This window comes from Anopheles arabiensis, chromosome 3, assembly GCF_016920715.1.
Source record: "Anopheles arabiensis isolate DONGOLA chromosome 3, AaraD3, whole genome shotgun sequence".
NCBI classification, from domain to species: Eukaryota; Metazoa; Arthropoda; class Insecta; order Diptera; family Culicidae; genus Anopheles; species Anopheles arabiensis.
In genome coordinates this window covers 36866742-36889575 of record NC_053518.1, presented here as the reverse complement: position 1 = coordinate 36889575, position 22834 = coordinate 36866742, and the positions used below count along the sequence as shown (strand labels likewise).

At 46.7% G+C, this 22834-nt stretch overlaps 1 protein-coding gene and 1 long non-coding RNA gene across 6 annotated transcripts; one reads left to right on the top strand and one right to left on the bottom strand.

Annotated features, from left to right (window-relative positions):
* The first annotated feature begins 954 nt into the window (after window positions 1-954).
* LOC120902617 lies at window positions 955-4056 on the top strand. 3 transcript variants are annotated; one of them, XR_005739445.1, is made up of 3 exons: window positions 955-1095; window positions 3052-3500; window positions 3569-4056. It is a non-coding gene; the product is annotated as an uncharacterized LOC120902617 (long non-coding RNA). The 3 variants fall into 3 exon arrangements; XR_005739446.1 differs by lacking the exon at window positions 955-1095 and adding an exon at window positions 1102-1348; XR_005739447.1 differs by lacking the exon at window positions 955-1095 and adding an exon at window positions 2724-2915.
* LOC120902616 (homeotic protein caudal) lies at window positions 4049-20785 on the bottom strand. 3 transcript variants are annotated; one of them, XM_040311483.1, is made up of 3 exons: window positions 19313-20785; window positions 17042-17104; window positions 4049-6099 (listed from the first exon to the last, which is right to left on the bottom strand). In XM_040311483.1, the coding sequence occupies exons 1-3, from the start codon at window positions 19938-19940 to the stop codon at window positions 5543-5545; spliced, it is 1248 nt and encodes a 415-aa protein (XP_040167417.1). In that variant the 5' UTR covers window positions 19941-20785; the 3' UTR covers window positions 4049-5542. The 3 variants fall into 3 exon arrangements, with proteins under 3 accessions (XP_040167417.1, XP_040167418.1, XP_040167419.1); XM_040311484.1 differs by lacking the exon at window positions 17042-17104 and adding an exon at window positions 15280-15285 and having other exon boundaries at window positions 19313-20781; XM_040311485.1 differs by lacking the exon at window positions 17042-17104 and having other exon boundaries at window positions 19313-20753.
* Between the last annotated feature and the right edge of the window lie 2049 nt (window positions 20786-22834).

The window sequence follows — 22834 nt, the reverse complement described above, 5'->3', positions numbered from 1 at the left end:
CGTGCTACAAAAAGATGCTTCAACATGGCGTGAATTAATAGGAAATTGTTTAATCCACCGCGTTAACCACGAAGTCATCTGGTAAAACGACAGTGTTCCCTCTCCCCGACTCACCCCGATTGGCATTAAAGCCACGGCCACAAGCGATATGCCCAAGCGTGTTGTGCTTCTTTATGCAAAACATCTTTAAGTATCAAATTTCACCACAACTCTACTAGTCCGGTCAGGGATTTTGGATGCGTGGCACGATTGTCTCTTCTCTCAGGACATTACGAGCTTCCTTTCCACACTTACACCACCGCGAACAGTCCATTGCAATGCAATGACTCTGAGCGGTGCACGGAGCTCACACCCTCACAGTCAGCACACGTCAGGAGCCGTCGTTATTTATTCGATTTTTGGCATTCGACAAGTTCACAGTTCCTCCGCCCTCCGCGGGTGCCCTCGGTTCCGGGTGCCGACGTCCCCGATGGCCAATAAAATCGGACAGCCCTCGGGAGGATTGTCGCTGACGTACGGGCGGGCCGATACGGCGCGGATTCGACGGGTTTTCTTTGTCGAGGGGAAGGAAGCCTTGCCGTCTGGCTAGGTCGTGTTCGCGGTTCAGCATAGGAAGAAAAGTTGATTCATGCTTCATGGTCTGTATGCGTCTGTGTGTGTTTGTGTATGTGTGCTACTTTTGGGCAAAATCGAATAGTTTGTCAAAAGAAGCGTCCAAACTTCCCTAAAAACAAAGCGGAACCATGAGTTTGTTAACGCAGCGATCTAGTTGGCACGGCGGCCCCTGGAATGGCATGCTTTGACTGGCGGGCTTTAGCAACAACAGTCGTGAACAAGAAGTGAACGGTGGTTGCTACTTTTTGCTTCGTACTATTTTGTTGCACAAAAATGTAAATCAGGGTAGACAGAGGGTTTTTGGTTTGGAGTGTAGTAGTAGTTGGCCTGATTCCGGAACCGCACGAACCAGTTGGGAGTTTAAATTAAAGCAAAAGCTGGGAAAGAAGCAAATCCGGTAGAAGGAGAGAACAAAACCCCGTTTCAAGCCCGTTTGGGCCGTTTTGGAACGGAGTTTGTAGTCGTGGCTTGTTAAGTTTGGTTCGCATAAACTTTTTTTTTGCTTTTTGTTTTGCTTTTCCAACCATGACTGATTTATTGACAAAGAAGGAAACGGATTTGGATTAGCGCAACGTTTTACAGCACTGCTTAAGTAGATTGAACGGTTGGGGCTGGTTTGTGACGGAATTAAGACATTCTGTTGTCTTCTTCTTTCCATTGGAAATACGAAGTCGTTCTTGGAATTTGTGGAGCTAGAAGCTAAACCTTGACACCGATCAAACAGGATGTTCTGGTAAGAAGCAGTGTGGCGAAATTTTGAAGATCCTGTTTGATGGTTGAGATAATCTGTTTCTTCCGATGACGGAAGGGGTAACACTTTGGAGTATAATTGATAGCAGCAGAGCTTATTTCACTATGAATGAAATATGAACAGTTTGTTTCTCTTTGGGAAAACCAAAGTGTATGAAGACCAGGTGGTCTCGTCCCATACAAATTGACAACTAATTTCGGAATCAAAAAAAGCTCCTTTTGACAGAATGGCAACATTGGTGTTCTTGGCAACACATACGTAGTACACATTGGTGTCCTCATCGACGGCAATATTTTGATCCAAAAATGGATTTAAATTAGTTCAGAATTGGTTTAGCTTATAATATGAAATATTTTGTGTGCTTTTTAAGGTATTTCAGTGCAAATTACGAAGATTTTAAGATTTTATGTGTATTGGGCAAGTCGCCAAAAAGCTTGTTTGGGAAAACCCATGCTGTCAAAAAGTGACGTTCAAATTTGGTCATTAAAAACAGTCTTTGTGGTCTTCATACACTTTGGGGAAAACAGTAATGTTGTTTAGTGTTACAGTTCAAACGGAGAGCAAATAAAAGTCAACTTGCTCGTTTGATGGTTAACTAAGAACTATTTATTTTGTCAGAAGGCATAGGCTACTATGCCTAGGAAGCAAAGTTCTGCTGAGGCAAAATCTGCTGTTTGGAAGGCATAGCGTACTACATTTAGTCATTTTGTCTTTTTCCTTAACCATTTATTCGTGTGCTTATTAAATACAATTGTTAGCAAATTCATACATTCAATTAATCTCCTACTGAGTGGATTTTCTTTTGATTTTTCAAACGATTTTTACTTATTAAGCATCATTTCACTTCGTAAACTGGCTGTTCACTCATCCAAAACCAATTCATGGGATTGTATTTATAGACATAACTTCAACTTACACAGTGAACTGATGCTTAATTTAACCTTCCATTGAGTTTCTATATTTCATTAAATACTGTTGATGAATGCACTGTGGTTTTGGGTGTATTTTAAGCTACATTGCTAACTATAAGCTAATTAAAAAATCATATTTATTATAACTTAAAATAAGCTTCTTTGAGCGTAAGTCACACTACAAGGCCTATACGTAAATCATGCTTAGTCTTAAGCTAGTCTTAAGGCATCAAATAAAGCACAAAGCATTGAGTCATTTCAATCTTTTGAACTCCTGAATGAAGCGAATTCGTCCTACAGTTGCGTTGTACTGCCATATACAAGTTTGAAATTGACTTTACAATCTCATATACAGTATATTTTAGTCTAATCCGTACCAGTTACGTATAGGTTTGGAGCTGAAACGGCTGTTCTTGAAAAAAATGTTCAATTTATCATTTTTCCTAACATACATATCTATTGATTGGAAATGTTTCAAAATGAGCTGACATGAATTTTTGTTTTATGTATTGTTGTATTCAAAACGGGACATTTATTTAATCTAAACAAAAAAAAAAACAAAAAGACTAAACAAAAATTATCCGAAATTTAATGATTATTCAAAAAAACACTCACACTTTTTGGAATTATTTAAGAAGGTAAAGCAAAACATCGAACAGGTGTTTTAGGACGATAGACATGTACTGTACACTTTCGTACAACAAGACTGACATTCCCGTTTGTATTTCAACACCATTTTTTACACCCCCGTGCACTTCTGCTTGCGGAATTTAGAGTACGTGTGACCGCCATCGCGCCAATTCATCAAGCTTCCATGCGCTTACATTGTGCAACCACCATAGTCACTAGGCTCGGACCAGACGCAGTAAAGTAGGCCTTGCAGTGAAGGTTTCGCTATTTTGCTCACCATCGCCCATCGTCCCTGTCACCCATAGTGGCCAGTGTGATCACTCTTGCCAGTGACTCTCTCAATGCCATTCGTTATTGTGCGCGAGGCGCGCTACGGTTTTTCACTACTCCGAGTCCGAAATACCAACCCGTACCCGACCGTGCAATTACCGTGGGAACTATCGGAATGCGTACCAATTAATTCTCACCGGTGTGTGAAACTATTAGCACCTTCTTCGTTTGGACTGCATCAGCAGCAGCAGCAGCAGCGGCGGCAAACTCCGAACCGACCGCGAGGCCGCTGGATCCAACTGGAGCAGAAGAGAGTAGATCGAGTAAGAGGGGCAGACAACAACAACAACAACAATAAGAAAAACTCACCCACAATTAAATGCCTTCACAGAGCTAGCCGCGGCTAGGATTCCTTCGAATAACCACGGAATGGTAGCTCGGCTCAAGATTAAAGACGCTAGAGATTGGAGAAAAGGATGGAGACGAAGAAACAACATAATCCCCCCGCCGAACAAAATGGCGGCTAGGTCTTGTAGCGCTCTACCGTCCGTCTAGCCGTAGCCTACTGTGGGGAACTTTTGTTCATGTGCACTAGTGCGTGTGTGTGGAAAATGGAAACTTTCACCATGGAACAGACGCGCTCGATGATGATGAACGGGCCCGATTCCCCGAAGGCCGCGGGAGATAATCGATAAAGGCCAAGGCAAGGGTAGCCTTTACTAGTTCAGTGAACGGGAAACAAAATGCCAACCAAACCTTCAAAACCTTCGGTAGTAGCGTGCTATTAATCTAGCCGCGTTTACCACTCTCCAACAACGAACACGAAAGGGAGGAATTAAATTACAACAAAAAAAAAATCGACAATTTTTGCTCTTGTTACTACAGAATTTATACTTTATTGAGTTGCATCGTGAGTCGCTACTGTTCAATCGAAGTGTTGGTTCTTTTTGTGTGTAGGTGTGTTTACAATTGTTTTTTTGTTGTGTTTTTGTAATTTTGTTCAATTTTCATTTTTCTTCATACAATATTTCACTAACACGCTCGCGATGCAGATTTTGCTTATTATAGTCGCCTAATTTCATCTTCATAACTTCTATCTCTCTTTTCCTCTCTCTCGCTCTCTCTAGCTGCTTTCACAAACGCAGCACTATCTCTTAGAGATGAATCTCAAAAAAAGTTTAGTAAACATAAGTATTGGAACGTGCTGTACGACTCTGTAGAGGCTGCAGGCCGGTAGGCAAGCGACGAACTGGAAGTCAACACACTTCCTTCGCCCATTAAGCGCGCACTCCTCCACAAGTCGACAGAAACATCCAATATTACCAGCTATAACACGCCACCTCAAGCTTGTACGCTCTCTTCCCTTCCCCAATTACACGGCTCTTCTATACATTACACAGCGTTTCGTGGCTTAACTACAGCCCCGTTAATCTGAACCGGGTGGTCAAGCAAACTCGATCTCGGCCGCCCGGGGCTAGATGTGTGCCCTGCCTTCTGCTACCAGCGTTTGTAATAATAATACAATAATAATTAGAATTATTATAATAGGTTTAATAATACTCCAGCGAAACCATGGCATTTGGCTTCCTGCTATACTGCCTGCCTTTTCCTCAGCCCGGTTTCCTGCTAGTGGTAGTTCTCCTTTCGCTGTCTCTCTTTCTCGCGGTATTAAGCTAACGTTTAGATTAAAAAGTATATCTTATTTTCTTGTTTTATACATTGCACGTGAATTAAATGTTACGAAGGTTTTGTGGTTTTCTTCCTAGCCGCAACCGGCACCATTTGCTCTGGTTTTTCCGTTGTGTTTTTTTTCTTCTCCTGATTCAGTTCTCGCTGCTGGTTCTTCTCGAACGATAGCCGTTTCTGTGTAGGTTTGAAGCTAAGAACTTGCTCATCAAAGATCAACTGCACACTGCACACACAGGTTACGATGTCTATAATCCCCCCATCCCCTAGAACTAGACGATGAGATTTGCCCCAGCATCTTCGATTTCTTCTCCCCACCATAGCAACCGGCGCATTCTTTCCATAAAAAACCGAAGGTCAAAGAGTGCCGCGCGCCGTTATTATAGTGCAACGTACGCGCTACAAGAACCAGGAATTTGTAGGCTGTTTGTGAGCTTTTTACAGCTTAGAACTCGCATTCAGCTGCGCTCATCCATGTTCTTGCCCCCGAGGTCACGCTGGTGCGCTCAGAGGTGCATCTTGGGTAGTAAGGCTTCGTTTCTGCTCCGTGCTCCGTTCGTTGTGTGTGTATGTTGGGCAGGCAATAAATAAGAAATAAAAAAAACAACAGCAACACCCGACATGTTGCACACCTTTTGCGCGTCCTTCAGTGAGCGAGAGCCATCTCCACACCACCACATCACATTATGCTGAGCGAGGTCGGAGGCACCTGTGAGGCGGCGGCCGCTGCCACTGCCGCCTGGTTCAGCTGATGGTGCTGCGAGGTCGGCACGCCAAGGTGCGCGTGCAGTGCCGCATGGTGGCCGGGATGGTGATGGTGCAGCCCCATCGAGCCCATGCCCATGCTCATCGCGCTCATCTGGTGCAGGTGCGAGAGGTGTAGCGACGGTTCGAGCTTCGGCTTCGTGTCCGCCAGCAGGGCCGACATCGACTGGGCCGCCCCACCGTGTGGGTTGTGGCCCTGGGCGTGCGCTGCCACCAGCGACTGGCCACCGCCGAGTCCGCCCATGCCGCCGCCCACGCTGCCCGTTTCGGCCTTCTTCTTCTGCTTGCGGTCCTTGGCGCGACGGTTCTGGAACCAGATCTTCACCTGCCGCTCGGACAGCTGCAGGTTCTGGGCCAGCTCGGCCTTCCGGCGGATCGTGATGTAGCGCGTGTAGTGGAACTCCTTCTCCAGCTCGAGCCGCTGCTGGTCGGTGTACACCACCCGGTACTTGTCTTTCGTGCGTGTCTTCCCTGTGGTAAAATGGAACGGGTGAAAAAAAAGAAAGAAGAAATTAGAACACTTTGTTAAACTATCAACACAGCAAGAGCACAGAGGTGAAAAAGAAGGTGAAAAAATGAGGCGCGGGTGTGTATATGACTTTCGCTTCTTATCGTAAGCGCGCCAGGTAGATGGCGCAACCTGAACCCGGCGGCGGCGGCGGCGGCGGCGGCGAATGTGTCAATAAGTAATTGCTAATGACAACTCATTTTCGTGTTAACAAGCGTGTTATGACTTCCCGGCGGCCCCAAAGGCGAGGACTTCGTCCGGAAAACACACACACACACGCAAACACAACGGAGAGATATCCAGCCGTGGCGTTCCTCGCGCCGGCTTCGCTTTCGTGGGCTGTACGTGAGTCAATATTTAACTATCATCGTCGTTCCAAAACGGAACGGTAACACATGCGCATGCGTGCATACTACACCTCTTTGGTTGGTAGGTTGGCGTGATCTATTCGCTCCTCAAACGGTCGGTTTTGTCGTCCGTCCCCTGGCCGGTTTTTGCTGCCAGCAACCCCAACCCACTGCTCGCGTGATAAGCCTTCGTTTGGTTGTTTGCGTAGCCCGGGGTGGTTCGCTCCGTTCCCTCTCATCATCCACCCGTGGGCTTGCTAGAAACTGTGGGCAGACTGACGCAGATTACAGTTACCCCGGGGCGGCGGCGGTGTACGACGTGTATACGACGCGTGATCGTGTATTATCCCGCAGTCTTGCAGGGTGCAGCCCCATCTCGCAACTGATCTTATCTCGTCCATCTCGCGTCTAAGATAGGTGGTTCGTTTTTTTTTCTCCCATCGAAGTAAACATTGCTACAGTTTCGTAGAATACGGGGGCCGATGGGCTGGTTGGTGTTGGTAATGGTGGTGATCCCAAAAAATATCTTTACAGCCTACTTTGCTCGCTTGATGCGCCACGTGATCGATAGCTATTGAGCCAAGGACACCGTTAAAAAGCCATTCTATTCACCTTGGGATTTGTTTGAATGGAAATGCGCAATCCGAAAGGAAGTGAATGCGCCCAAAACGACAGAAATGAGGTTCTAGAAGTTTTGTTGTTGTTGTTATTTCGAAGTTACGACGCACATGTTGGTCCACGTTGACATGCAGGCTCGGAGAAGGTGACAAGCCGGGAGATGTCTACGGGGCGACAAGCGTAGACAGATAAGTTCTTCCCACTTCCATCCCTGCCTTCCCATGCCCGGGACGTCCCCGGTTCGTATCTTCATTATCGGCGTTGTTGGGGCTTTTTTTAATATGGCCGACATAAAGATAACCTGTGCGAGTGTGGGTCTGCCATGCTGCTGCTGCGAGCTGCTGCTGCTTCATTTTAATTGCTCGTGTGCCCTCTATCTGACAGATTACCCCTTACACACATGAAGCATTGCGCGCATTGTTGAGCAAAAACAAAGCCTCTTCCCCGGTTTCCTGGAGGAAACCATCCCCGTCACATGCAAGGGGAAACGATCGTATTTAGGTCTAGGTTGCGAAAGCGGGCCGGCCGCAACTGGTACACCTATCTCTCGCGTTAGGTACCAAATTCCGATTACTAATCGAACCGGATACTGTGCAGTCTTGAAGGTACACACATGCTTTTTCATTTCTTTGTTGCGGGGGTTTCTTTGAATTGGTTAAACAGTTAAATTACACGAGAAGGAAGTGACGAACAGCAAGATTAAATTAAATGCAAAACATTACCACAAGACGGAACTGCGAATGTTGTAACGGTGTTTTATTCCGTTTTCTCCTTTTATCACTCTGCCCAGGCAGACAGAGCGTAGAAATTCGTGCCGCCGGCATTAGAAAGACACGTCTTGAGCGGGCCCGCACGCCCGAAAACGGTGACGGTGCGCAACACTTCAAAGCAAACACCGGCCAGCGCATTAATCCATGATAACGGAAAATAACCCTTTCATCGGTGACCTCAAAGTGATGGCCGCTCCGGTGCCTGGACGGTTCGGTGGCTTCTAAAACGCCGTCCTGCGCATGTGCTTTAACTTTCCCGCATGGCATCACTGCCGGCCAACACCGATGGGCCCTTCTCTTTTTTGTTGTTGTCTCCATCGTTGCGCCGTTTTGGTGGTGATCATTGATGGCTTAATCCTTCCAGACACCGTAAAGTTGTATATGGTTGGAAAATCAATTGTTGTTCCGTAACGACTGCAATTGCAGCAGCAGTTGCGTCTGTTAGGCGCAGCGAATGGCGCAATTGCTGCTTTTTTATATGGCTAGACAGCCGTCACCGTGCGAAATTGGCTGTGGAAAGTGTCCAAGTACAACAGCAAAAAAGCATAAACCCGTTACCTAGGTGTGTAGCGCAAGTTACTTTTGATGGTGTAGCGTACTCGTTGGACAATGGCACAAACTTTCAAATTGCACCGCAGCCGTAATAACCGCAATAGAAAAACGCGAATGAATGGATCTTCTTCTCGAGATTGCTTCGAAACACAGAGACTAGCCTAGAGTCGGCAATTTCATCAAACGTAACGGGCTTTGCTGGCCAAATCCATGCGCAAATATTGCCCCCAGGGCCCCTGCTTTTCTCCCTGCTTTAATCCACACTGCACGTGAAGTGACAGTGCGCAAGCGAATTTTTCACCTTTTTTTGCCAATTCCAAATAAAGCCCAAACCAACAAATCTGAGGCAAAACCGTCCGTTATTTGAATCTTTTGGGAGAGTTGAGAGCAACACAAAAAAGTACAAAATAAATGCACTCCAAATCGGATGAAAATCAAAGCAAGCCGCCCAGTCGCGCAGCCATAGTAAAGCGGGCAAAAGGGGGGGAAGCAGCCCCATACGACGATGATTGATAATATTGATTGACAAATGGATTACCGGGCACACACACACACACACACGCACACCCAGGTGCCCCGGGTAATGCCGAAACCGACAAAAGCGGCCCCGGGTAATCCGTGCGGATAACAACCAAATTTACCTTTTACCGAAATGCCCTCTCCGGGCAGGTTCGCCGTTTGATGTTGTGCTGCTCCTGTTTATCCAAGCTCAACAACAAGCGTCAAAGCAACATCAAAGGGAGTTCTCGATGGGGCTGGACCGACCCCTCCCGACTCTCTCTCTCTCTCTCTCTCTCCCAATCCTATCTGTCTGTGTGGTCTGGGGACGGTGGCCACAGTGGTCACAGTGTCTGACGTGGTTTGGGGTGGTTTTGGGACGGAAGCATCGTTCACAGGCCTCCTCCTTATCGATCGGATACAGTTTCAGGGTGTATCCGGTGTAGACGCCCAACCATGAACGGTAGTGGGAGTGCAGGTGAGTAAGGGGAGGTCAAGAAGTTGGGTCTTCTTTATCAAACCCATATCCCCTCTTTTGTAGGATTAGGCAAACGACACGACACGGGTTGGGAAGTCCAAGCAACCACTGCCACAAGTCTTAGAAGGAAAAGCACACTCACATGCATTTGTAAGTGTGTGTGTATACCCCGCCAAGTCCCCTTATCCCTCCCCTTCAACCCTATCTATCGCATGTTTGTGTTTGTGAGTGTGTGTCTGTGTGTGTGTGTAGGGAGTATTCTTCGAAAGTCGCAACCGGCGACCCCACCGGAATCTCGGCGCATCGTAAATAATTACTCCGTAATCTAGCGGCAATAAAAGCATTAATACTTTTATGATAAATATCAATATAATAATGGATATCAATTTTTATTTTGGGCCATATATAACGGGATCCGCGGGCAAGGTTGGGTGTGTGTTGTTCTTCTCTCTATCTCTCTCTCTCTCTCACGGTCTCTTTCCTTTTACAGCTAGACGCAACGATTGGGATGTGTCGGGGGCAGTGGAAAGGCCTCTTCTACCTGTACTGCTATTTGCTTTCTTTTTATTGTCCTGCCGATCGTAATCGATTACTGGAGGGGCTGGCTGTTGGCAAGACCAGTGGCAGGACCTTTCTATGCGGGATGCTTTCTTTTACCGGTGTAAGATGTTGAGAATTGAGATGTTGAGGACGATCGGACGGCCCCGCTCAGGGACATTCACCAATCACCATTTACAGAACGTAATACATGTGACAATTTAAAGACATGATTCCTTCAAATCATCACCCTCATAACTGGGCGCACCGGAGTTGGGAGAAAAAAGGCCCATTTCCCTGGGCTGGAAGTGAAATGCAACAGGATGGCAAGGTTGGTTGTGCATCCCACTCCCGCAGCGATAATGGACGTGTTGTATCACTTCATTTGTTACGCACTCCCGGGGGAAACATTTGTCATACGCACATTTGTGCTCAGTTGCCGGCGTTCTCTGGGATTTGCGGCTTGCCCAAACATTGTGGCTTCTGTGTGTGTGTGTCCCATGGACAATATTTCCGGGTGTTGACAGCAGCACAGAACAAGGACTCACACAAACAGACAGTGGGACAAAAATGCGCTCACGCTGGTAGGGCCAAGGATCTCATCCATTCATCATATCACCTTGTGTTGGCTTGTTGGTCGCCCGGGGTCCGTTTTGACCCACAGCTGCAGGGGGGCGGTTTGTTCGGGTTTTTTTTTGTTATTTTTCAGTGGGACAGTGGGAGGGATGTGTTTATTTGTTTGCGTTTACTCTCGCGTGTGTGGGGGGTGTTGGTTGGTTGTTGCGTAACACAAGCGCATCGGAGGGTGATAGGAACCCAGTGGGAATTTTCGCTACGGTTCCGGGTGGATAAAGATATCAACAAAAAGGAACATTTGGTCAGCTCAAGGACACTGGGGGTTTTGAGCTAATAACGGTGGGAGTTCTGAGTGTTGCTCTGCGCTTGTGTGTGGTCCACAAGCAGAAGGTAAAAGTTGTCATTTTCGTAGGTTTTAAGCGATATCGTACACTTGGAACGAAACAATAACCAATGTACCAAAATAAAAACAAAAACTAAACACAAAAACTCGCTTTTTTGTTTAGTAAATCCAGTACAACACTCCCTGATGTCTGTCTGCTACAGATAAGCAAAGAGCAAAGTGCTCCATTCCCAAATTATAATCGTCTTTAAATTTATGCTTCCCCAATCCCACATGTGACCGCTGGAAACGATCGCTCCACCCTTAGCAAGTGCTGCTCCGAGCTGGTTTTATATGAATAATAAAAACAAACAATAAAACCCACAGTGTTCAGACCCCCCCCCCCACCGCTCTCCTCAAACTATCCAGGACACATCATAGCACGTGTGTCTTTGTGTGTGTTTATAAATAAATTGTCCCGCGACGCCACAAACGACTACTTAACTACGAACGTCTGCGCTAATCCTGCGCTCTCGAGCATAAACTGTCGCAGGAAACTACCTTTTTTTTCGTTGTCCCCTTTCGAAAACTATCAACTGTAAGGAATTGCGCTGCAAGAGCCAGCAACTCACGAAACAATCGTAAAGCGACGACGGCGATATATAGGATACACACCGGAATGTCAGTTTTATCGTGGCACAAACGACGACCACGACGACAACGGTTGAACGTAAAGTCGATACGGTTTTTGGAAAGAACAAGATGGTCGGTGTTGCCATTGGCAACACATTGGTAAACACACACAAACACACACACACACATAGCGTGGCTGCAGAGAGAAGCACTCAACTCTATCACCCAGTTTATGAAGTTCAGTGTGTTTATCGAATCGAGAACGTCCTAAGACCAGGGTTTTCGGAGGTAAAAGGAAAGGAGAGAATTTAGGAACACCGAAACACCGCAGAGGAGCAGCAGCTATGGATTTCGGGTGAGTGTTTTCCGCCGTTCACCAGGATCACCCCAGCCCCGATGGTGCTTCCTCCCTGGTCCCTTTACAGACGTTTAAGGACCAACTATTTATGCCGTCCTAATGTTTACGATCATGGCCGTAGTGTGTGCTGTAAAAGAATAAAATAACCCCGGGGCAAAGTGTTATGCCTAGAGCGGAAGCAAGAACGAGAACGAGAGTGAGAGAGAGGTAGGGCAAATCTGGCTCTAGGTTAGGCGAGGAAAGAAAAACACATCAACGTGCTGGTCAGTGGCGATGCGATGGACGACAAATCTATTATCACTGTTATATTGCACGTGGATGAAGATGGCCTGCTATGGTCTCTCCGTTTACGATAATATTAATGTTGATCGTTTCGGTGAGAGGTACCTACAGAAAATCCTTTCTGTAGAGCGAGAAATTGCAGCATATCAGAGCGTACTAGGAACAAAAAAATAGGTCCCAAATTGGACAGTTGTTTAATTGTGCAGATGACCCTTTTTGCTTGTTCATCGCCATGTGGTTTGCAAATATTCTAGAAGTTTTTTTTTGTTATTTTACAAAAAAAGGAAATTAACTTATCCTCCATTCTTCCTTACTTCAGAGTATTTTTGGGGTAAAAAAAAAGAAAAACAACCAACCCAATTATCGTTACGATTTAATTCGATGCCATACGATTTCATCTCCGACAATGGGGGAAGGACGACCAAAATCAACGCGGGCGTGCTCATCTCTCAACCGGCTTCTCGGTTAATTTTTACAATTTTCCCCACGGGACCGTTTTAGAACGACAGCAATCTCGACAACGAGCCGCGGAAAGTCCCGTTTTGCCCATATTCATTCACCCTCCTCCTCGCATAGATGACAGATAGTCGTTTGTCACCCGTGCTCTGCCCATAGCCTGCTCAACTAGTTGGTTGGGAAGAAGGTGTTCGAAATGATAATGAAATGATGCTTGCACGGGGTTGCTTGTCTTTAGCAGGCTCTGAAGACAAGATGTACCACTGTTCATTATTGGCCATAGGGGCCTACGGACCATCGAGCCTTGTACTGCGATTTACATACATACATTGAGCATTGAAGGCGAAAGCTCATCAACCGTGTACGGTTCGTCTGAAGGACACCGCTCACTTTTGCAGAAGAACCTACGCTTGCTCCTCAGGCCACGGTTGGGTTTCGTATCGTTCGTTCGTTCGTGGGAAAGCCCTACTGCCGGGGTGGACATAAATCAAGGGCCCTATCGCTCATGGCCGTCTGTCTGTGCCCGGAAGCGAACCTTTTTTTGCATACAGTGTGTGCCTTGAACTCGCCCGGGCGGCCAATATGGCCAGTCGGCAAATTGCAACAACCGGGGGTTCAATTATGTTGTAAAATATCCGGCCCTTCGTAAATAGTTGGGTTCGAGGGCACAAAGAAATTGTGTGCTGTGAAGGAACACATGCACTTCAAAACGCCGTGGTTCGGTCCTGTGCTGGATGCAAATCGCGGGTTTTCGCCCTCTCTCTCTCACACTCTGTGTACTTCTCTTATGCACCGGGGTGTTTATTTAGGATCTCGAGCAATGCATTCTAAATAGCAGTGTTTTGCCGATAGTGATGTGCCGGGTATGTGTGTTCGAGACGTTTTATTGAACTAGTCCGCGGGGCCGCTTGGGCTTCGAGAGCTTTGAAGGGAAAGATCATTTTAAGTGATGTTTTTTCTTTCAAGAAACAGTTTTCCTCACAATAAGAATAAAAATGAAGAACTGACCATTTTTGGTTTACTTTTTTTAACCGTCTGTCTGTTGTACAGGGGTATGTTTTACACAGTTATCATAACAACATCCTGTCCGGTGTGAGGTAGAGCCAAATTCAAGCATAGGCACATAAACTCTTCAAGTTATCGAAACCCTTGTAGAGGCATCTGTGTATTTAGAGTATTTTGTCCACAACTTTGGGCGATTAGTAGGGATCACCACTACCGCTTTGGGGAGTTTTGATTGATAGCTTCGATGAGCGGATGCGAACCTTCATACCTTGACAGATCCTGCCCCCCGCGGTACATGGGTGAAACGGGGATTTTGTAAGCGGATCGGGGGCAAAAACATCGATTAATCAAATCGAGCCAACCCTGTCAGTGTGATAACGCCAAAAACTGCGGACAAATATTCCGCCGTCTTCTCTCGCTCGCTCTCTCTCTCCTTACTCCACGATCGATCCACATTTTGGTGCGTGCAGCAACTGCTGCTGACCGACAAAAAAAGCCCACAAACACACACACACACATAGCCATACTTTAATGACGACAAACAGGCCTGATGACGGCTATCGAAACGGCATGATAACACCGGGCAATGGGAGAAGCGTGTACCTCGAAATACACCAATAATCGAATGGTGGCGTGAGATTAATCATTCGGTATGCGATGGTGAGGGGGGGGGGAGGTTGAATGGGAGGGGGATTTGAGTGCACTAACGCAAGTAAGAAACAAAATGGCCGCCCCACCGCTTGGTGCGCGCTTGTTTGATCGATTATTGCGCAGTGCGAGACGATTTCGAGGGAAGATTAGAGCAAACGGATGGTTCCTGTGTACCGGTGGCGTGACTGGAACGGAAGAGAGCTGGAGCACGGTTCGCCTAGTCCTAACAGACATGGTGATTTGCTGATTCTAATATCGGTCAGTTGCGTAAGTGCTTTTGTGCTTCGTTTGTTTTTTTTTTGGTGCCATGTCCACCGGGGGGAATTCCATCTTCCAAATTCTGGGATGAAAAGCAAACCCCGCAACGATAAGATTGGTGCTGATGATTGGCATTTAAATTTGCACACAATGTAAAGCTCTCCAAGCGCGTATCGCCGTAACGAAACCTCTGTTAGATGATTTACAACATCATCGTTGTTATATGCTCTTCCCACATAAGCTGGTTGGTAAATGGTGCATAATTTACGCTGTTTGAGTTTGAGGCTAAAGGCACATTAACTCCTGAAAGAGGGTTGCTTAAAGAGGGGCACAACAATCGATCGAAATGATATACGATTGAGAGATTGGCTACCCTATTTCTCCGTTCCCTGGTCCCCTCCCCCCAAAACCTGTGCCCTGAAAGCGACAGCACAAGGTAAACATCACAAAAAGAGCCATCAAACATGCAAAGGAATTGATTGTTGAGAGGAAGAACAGTGTTTGTAATATATTTTTCGCGGGTTTAAAAAAAGTGATATATTGTAGCGTTACCTGTGCGCAAACCTTGGTATCACAATCGCGCCGGAGGAGGTTGCGGTTGGGTGGGTGCGTGCGTGCGTGTGTGTATGTGTGTGTGTGTGTTTGCGGAAGGAGCGGTTTGGCTGTTTTTCTGTTTTCGCGGGGACATTGGCAGAGGGGCAGTGGTGGGCAGAAGGAGCGCAACAAATGGAGAAACCAACCAGCGAGGACCAGCTATGTCCAACCGGCACGGGGGGAGAGGTTTGTGACCACAAATACTTACATTTTCCTGCAAAAAATGCAATTGGGTCCAAAAGAAGAAGAAGAAGAAGAGAAGAGGAAGAGAAGAAAAAAACATCATTAGAACTCTTTTTCTTGTGATCGTTTTTTGACAAATGTGTAAAGACCGGAGGTGGTTTATGCTTTGCAATCGGTTAATTGGTTAAAGCCAACGAAACACGAAAAAGAGGTAGAGGGTCGCAAGTTTTTGGGGTTTGAAGTGTGTGTTTTTTACAAATATTACATGGCAAGAAGGTGCAGCGTGTAGATATCAAGTACCGCAAGAGCAACGGTGAAAGGTGAGAAGCAGTAATTTACATATGTGAAAGGAGGAGGAGAACAGCGGAATTTATTATGGTTTGAAGTCGACAAAGGAGTAGATGGTAGCGCAAACACACTGTTGGAGAGTACAGTAACGGATTATATTACATTTTCATACAATCGATTAAAACAATCGATAAAAGTTACATCATTTAGCGTCCCAAAACAAACAAAAAAGCACCCCAAGGTTAAAACATTGTCAAATATCAAACCTTGCCGAGGCCGCCAACGTTCACTTCATCTTTACAAATTAATCGGGTTGAACCACACATAATGCCATTTCGGGGTACGACAAAGTTGTCTTCTGGACTAAGTTTGCTTGCGCTTAAACGCTTCGCTATGGCTCTTTACGGTAGACAACACACTCACACCCATACAACTCTGTACGTACGCACACAACTACCACTCATACACACCAGAAAACTCCACCACGACTCGACGATGTCACCGTCTAGTAGCGCCTGGTTTAATGGGTTTCTTTGATTTGATTTGGTTTTTCAGCGCTTGCTTGGGTTTGCTTGCTCTCCGTTTTCGCCCCGGTTTCGCTCGGTTGAGCTGCTTTTCTACTTCTACCCTCTTGTGGCCAGTCTCTTCAAGTTTTCCTGCTTGGTTTTCTTACTTCTAGCACAGAAATGCACAGCTTAGGGGGAATTGTGGTAGTGCAGGGGGGGCGAGGACAGCCATAAATATTAAATGCCATAAAAATATACATAAAGCGAATAAATTAATAGCGCGATACGCTTCGAGTTCGAGGGTTTGTGTTTCGCTTTCTGCTTTGGAAGGAGGGAGAGGGAGAGAGAGAGGAGGCTTAATTTTAGACATCCGAGTCAGTAGTATTGCGGCTGCTCCTTCGCTCGCCTACTAGATGTCTTTACGGTGACTTCTTGAAGCTTTTCTTTCCTAACAGTGCCAACGTTCAGGGCCGTTGCGGATAGAAAAGAGGAAACGATGCGGGTTGTATTTCCTAATTAATATTCAAACGCAATGCCATTGCCACTGATGATGGTTGAACAGCGGGGAGGAGTAAGGGAAGTTGATCCGTCTTGCCCTAGAAGCACCGCCAACGGAGCAAAAAGCTACCCCTATTGTTTTCGCTTCACCGGTGTGCATCCATTTTTGGGGCGTACGGTGGCATTAGTCTCGTCATTTGGAACTCGATTACAAAATGGAGTTCAGTGTTTTTGTTGCTGGGAAGTGGTGGAAGCCATAGATGACGTGGACAGCTATACAACTGAACCCGAAGGCGTAGGATCGTTCTCGATAAGGGAAGTTGATGGAAAACGATTCATTCCCCATTCCCCAAGTGTAACAAAAGCGCTATGCAGACATGCAAAGGTGAAATCATTGTGTCTCATGCAATTTTTTGCAACGAACACTCCCAAAAACAAAACAATTGAAAAAAGAAAAATGGACACAAAAAGGCAAAAATAAAGTTTAGTTCATACCACCAGATTCCACCGGAGCGAAGTCTTGCAGGGATGGTGCCGAGCAGATGTTGATAAGGCCTCCTGGTTGTGGGGTTGGGCGTGTGTGTGTGTGATGGGTGTGGGTGTGCGTGTGGATAAGGGATATCGTGTGCGCAGTGTGCGAGATCATTATCCACCATAACATCGAGAAAAAGAGATGGAGAGAAACAATGGGCAATACGTTAGGTACGATTGGAACTCGGTAAAATTGTAACTAAATAGGGACGATAAATAGGTATGTTAAAACTATTGAAAAGTAGATAAAAAGTACAAAAGGCAACAAATGATAAACAAGCACGTTAACAAAATTTTCGTATGAAAAGAATCGGTTTGAAAGTAAAAACATGAACGTGCTTAAATATTTTGTTTTAGAAACCAACAAACATGCCGACCGAAGAGCCAACCGAAGAACTAGAGCAAACTAGGGAAGAAAATTTAAAAAGTTTAAACAGAAAAATTCCCTCCCCCACCTCTAAAGCCGCCGTTTAATGGCAAGTGGCAAACGAAATTGGACGCTAATCAGGGGCAGCGGCAACGCCAGCTACTGTGAGCCGCGGACTAATGGAAATGGACCCATTTCCGGGGGTGTTAATGGAAAGCGCAACCAGACCAGAGGCCGCCGGCTTCTTTGGGTCGTTTCCGCCGTGCAGCCGCCTAAATGGTCGCCTAGCTGCGAAAAGGTACCGACGGTTCTCGGAAGGTTTTCTTCCAGGCTAGCAGTTTCCTAGCGGCGAAGTGAGGAGGAGGAGGACAACAGTGCGTGCACTCGAAAGGGCAAGCGGGAAAAACGGGACGGCATTGACGGCAGCTGTCAATAGTTGTGAAGAACAGTGCAAGATCTAAAGCGATGGCGACGGCGATAACGGCTGACGATCGCCATGGTAACGGAACGGTTCTGTTTCCCTTCGCATCGGGCTGCAGCTTCAAGAGACGTCCCGCAGTGGATCCTTTTTTTGTTTTTTTTTTTGTTTCCTCTTCAATAGTTTCCTCGTGCAACCATTTTGGTTTGTGTGGTTGCGTGTTGTGTGTACACACCATTTGCACTACGATCGATATAACGCCAACACCGTAGTGCTGGATTCACTTTCGCAGGGTTTCTTTCCCTTTTCTGGGTAGAGTTCTAAGAGGCCCAATGGTGTGATGTAACGCTGCATAGCGTTTTAGCAAACAATGATGCCGTTGCTAAACATTCAAAAGAGTGTGGAAACAACGCATTAAAAAGGCAAAACATACAAACGTACGCATGCATCGTGTAGTGAAATAACAGAATAAAAAAACTGCGATAAAAAGAAAAGAACTACACCAGGAATCGCCCCAAAAACCTTCCACTAAGTCCAGGAGGAAGAGAAGAACAAAACAGATCATGCAGTGACGAGACTTATAAATCAATCCATTTATTCCATCCTACTTGAAGCTTCGCGTTAGCGCTAGCGTTCTTGATTTTTAATGGCTTCCCATTTGATGGCTTTCCACTTCTGGTGCACATCCCTTCTTTTTCCTCCTCCTATAATATCGCTGCACCGATCCTGCTAGCGCGCGAGTTACCATAGTGACCGCAGCAGGGGTTTATGGAATGTTTTGGGTAATAAATTCTTTGCCATCGTGCCCCCTATACTCAGCCGAAGAAAGAACGGGGAAGAAATCTGATGATGTTTGACGGTTCATAAAATGAACGGAGACCGGATGGGGTTATGTTGGTAAGGTGGAGTGAGGAGGTGGAAGGGGGGGGGGAAACATAAAAATAAGGCAGCATAATGTGTACGGTTGTCCGTCTTGCGTTCTGCGGGTACACGCATTGGCCGCACGCAGCCGACGACATGACATGCGCAAAACGATAAAAAATGAACGTAAATGAGGTTTTTCAGGCAAGAGAGTTGGTTACGCCTGAGGCAAGTTAAGAATTTGCGGATCAAAAGGGAAAAGTTGGTGTGATTTTATAACACATACCTATCGCCTGGCGTGCGATTTACATGCTTTCCTTTTGTGCGTATTTTTCACACATGTTTGTAGCAAAACCAACTGGAAATTTAAATGTACAACAGAACACACACAAACACACTCATTTACAGACAGAAATGCAAACGGAATGGAAAAAAGGGAGAGAAAAAACAGAAACACCCAAAAAATGCATCATGCAACTGCACTCCGCCAATCATCACGTGAACCGTGTTATGCGTGCAAATGCGAATTAAAAAAAAAACAACACATTTTGGAAACATTCGCAAAAAAGTCTCGAAGACCCGTACTAACCTGGATTGGGTTGACTCTGGTAGGACTGCTTCTTCATCCACTCGTACGGGCTCTTGACCGGCGTCGGGCGGGGCGTAATCTGGGGCGACGATGATCCCGTCGGCGCTCCCGGGCTGGACATGTCGCTCCCGGACACGGTAATTGGCGGTGACGGTATGCTGTGCAGCCCATCGGCCAGATGGTCGTGCGCGTTTCCGCCGCTGCCGCCGCCACCCCCGTTTCCGCCGCCATTGTTGCCATGGTGGTGATGGTGATGGTGGTGATGCAGGTTCGGGTTCTGCCCCAGATGCAGTGCTCCGGATCCGATGCCGCCGCTGCCACCGCCGGAACCGCCGCTGCCCGTACCGCCCGCACCCGGGCTCGGGCCGTGCGAAAGGCCGAGCGACGTTTGGGGCGGCGTGGAGAAGTTCTCGTGGCTGCTCCAGTCCGGGCTGGACTGCGGGTGGAAGACGTGCGGATGGGGATAGTACATGGCGGGCTGGGGCGACGATTCACCGTCGCCGATGAACTGCGGATGGGGCGGCTGGTGCTGGTAGTTGCTCGGGTACCAGCCGGTCGTCGCCGAGTACGGCAGATTGCCGCTGTGATTCTTCGGATACATCGCGAAGTGATTGTAGTACGAAACCATCTTGATCACACTTCACGGGATCACTCTTGGACGCTTTCGTTCAGTTCTGCTACGTCTTTTCTTATTTATATTTTTTCGCGCGCGATACGCTTCTAATCCGTTGGCAAGACACGCGCCCACTGCGCAAGGTAAGCGCTGCAAGTGAGCACCACTCACTCAGGCACACACTCTGGATGGGATTGAGCTCTACACCAACAGCACCAAAAATTGAAGTACACGCGTCATTGTTTTAACACATTTCACAACACAAATTAATCCAAATCACTCCACCAACACACACACACTCATTCGCTTTGTTGTTGTTGTCTTTCTGCGAAGGCTGCACAAATGAGGCCGCAGTGTGGTTTTTGTGGTAATATTTTTTCTTCACTTTATTGAACACCAGGAATTACAATTTGAATTTCTATTACACAGACACGCACTTACACGGTCGATCTTGACGATCATAAACAAACATTGGACAGCTAGTGTGTCACACACAGTATGCCATGAGTATTTGGTTGGTTTATTTTTTATGAACCGCAATACGTGACGACATGCGTAAACACAAGCAACACTCACATGCGCTAAACTCACTGCAGTATTATTTTTTATTCTCACCAAAACAATAACACAAATAACACAACTGCACGAACTGTGCTCACTGAGCGGCGATTCGAGAGTGACACAACGTTCCGGCCGACACGATGTCCACAGCGACAACAAACTTCAGCGCTGGGCTTGCTAGCTGTGCTCGAGTCGTAGAGGCTGCCACAACTCGACTGATATGGGATGCGTGTGCGAATGTGATTGTTTGCTGTCGTTGTTTGTGCTCAAACCCTTACCGTCGCCCCTGTCTGCCTGCGTACCCGTGCTGCTGTGCTGCCTTTCTGCTGCAGCAGCAAAAGCAGCAGCAGTGTACCTGCAAAAGTGGGCGTTTCCAGAGCCGTCCAATGGCTGCTCGGTTGCTTTGTACGAAGCGGACATGTTTTTCTGCCAGTTGTTTGCGCTCTTTCTTACGCGGCTTTGGCGACGCTTGCGAGAACGAGATGCCACTATTGTTGTGTCTGCCATCTTGCTTCTGCTTCTGCTTTTTTATACCAAGGTAGTGCGGGACTGTTTGGAGGTTAGCTTTCTTTTCTCCATTGCCGCTTACCGCACGCTGTAAGCAAAAAGCGGCGAGAACGGGCCTGCTGCTGCGGCTACTTCCAGGCGTAATAGGATCAGAGCAAAATCAGCAAAAACAAAGCCTTCGGGGTGGGAAAAAGAAGGGGGAAAAGAAGGGCTGAAGCTTACAAGATAGAAATACAGCCCGTTCGCTGGTGTGTGTGATTTTGGGAAGAGCAAAACAAAAACTCGAGCACGAAACGGTGCGGCCGTGTGCGGGAACAAGCGAAACACATCACCGACGCTTCTCGACATTTTTTTTTTGCTTCGCCTCTCTGCCTTCAGTCTCTGCAATGATAATGATGTTTGATTAATGCCCTCGTAATAACCCGTATTTATCCGCATCGAGGGGAATAGAAAATATAGCGCACGGGGTGTCCCATTCTGCACGGAATCGGGCTACCAGCTCACCGACACCACCCGACAAACGCACTGCAATGTACGCAGCAACACGCTCGATTGTGGCGCTCTATGTGCGGGTTTCGGTATACGCCAAGGCACTTGCGCGATGGGGGTTGGTAACTCCCATTTGCGCTAATGAAGCCCGGGGAGAGTTTTTGACGGACGGTTAAGGGTGCGGACGCGGCGCGGACTACACGCGGAGCGCAGAACTAACGCAGATGAACGACATTCTAATGCTCTTTGCATTAGCAGAAAATGGATGAAGGTTTTATGGCACAGGCACTAAAATGATACTTTAAATATGCGTTTCCATGCTCTGGAAAGCGCTGGGCGAACCTATTGCGACACACACACACATATAAATACTTATTCTGGGACTGGTTAAGAGTCGGTGTGGCTCTGAGAGGCCCCTAGCACTCTATCAAGTGACGATGAAATCAATAACACAAAGTTAGTAAAAAAGTGTTTTGACATGGGTGTATAAGGTGTTGTGTATTTAGGTCTGTCTGATTAGTATTCTCGTGGTATGGATTTTAGGTTATGTTAAATGTTATTATTCAATAGCGTTTAAATTAAGGTCATTTTCGAATAGCTTATCCACGTTTATTTTGTATTAATTGGTTGTACAAATAACGGTTTGTAAAAACAAATTATTTCGTAGACGATTGACTTAAGCTCTTTAGTGTTTTTGACATTCATTATTCGTACGAGGTATGTCGTTGTCCCTTCTTTTTAAACATACAAAAATAATGTAACGCCAAAAGAGAGTCTGAAACGTGTACTGGTGCGCATGACCGCTCGCGACATTAAAAGCTATAGCGCACCAAGTAAAGCAAAAACCGATATGAAAACCACGACCCAAAACCCAAAAGGGAGCAGCAATCATAATCATATTCCAGTTTGTCGTTTGTTTTTTTCTTTGTTTTGCTCCTAAAGGCGGAAATTACGACACCATGAATCACAGCCCCGTAATATGGCCCACAAGCGCAACATCATCGCCTAACCGTCGTCCGCCGTTTTATGTTCTGTGCTTTGTTTTTTTTCTTTATTCTTCTCTACACCCCAACTCGGTTCTTTATGACATATCCTTGTGTGGGTGTGGGTGATCCAGGGGAAGGGGAGCCGAGCCGGGTATCGAGAATCCGTTCCACACGCAGGCACCGACGCAGCAGCGGTCACAAACAGCGTTTAGTCTTCCCTTTCTACTGTGTGTGTGTGTTTGCGCGCACGAGAGGTACGCAGGACGGGGCCCACAAGGGTACCGCCCTTTGAAGTACAAGGCCTCGGGATATGGTAAACGGGGCAGCAAATCTGTTACCATCGGGTATGCGGTAATAAAGCATATT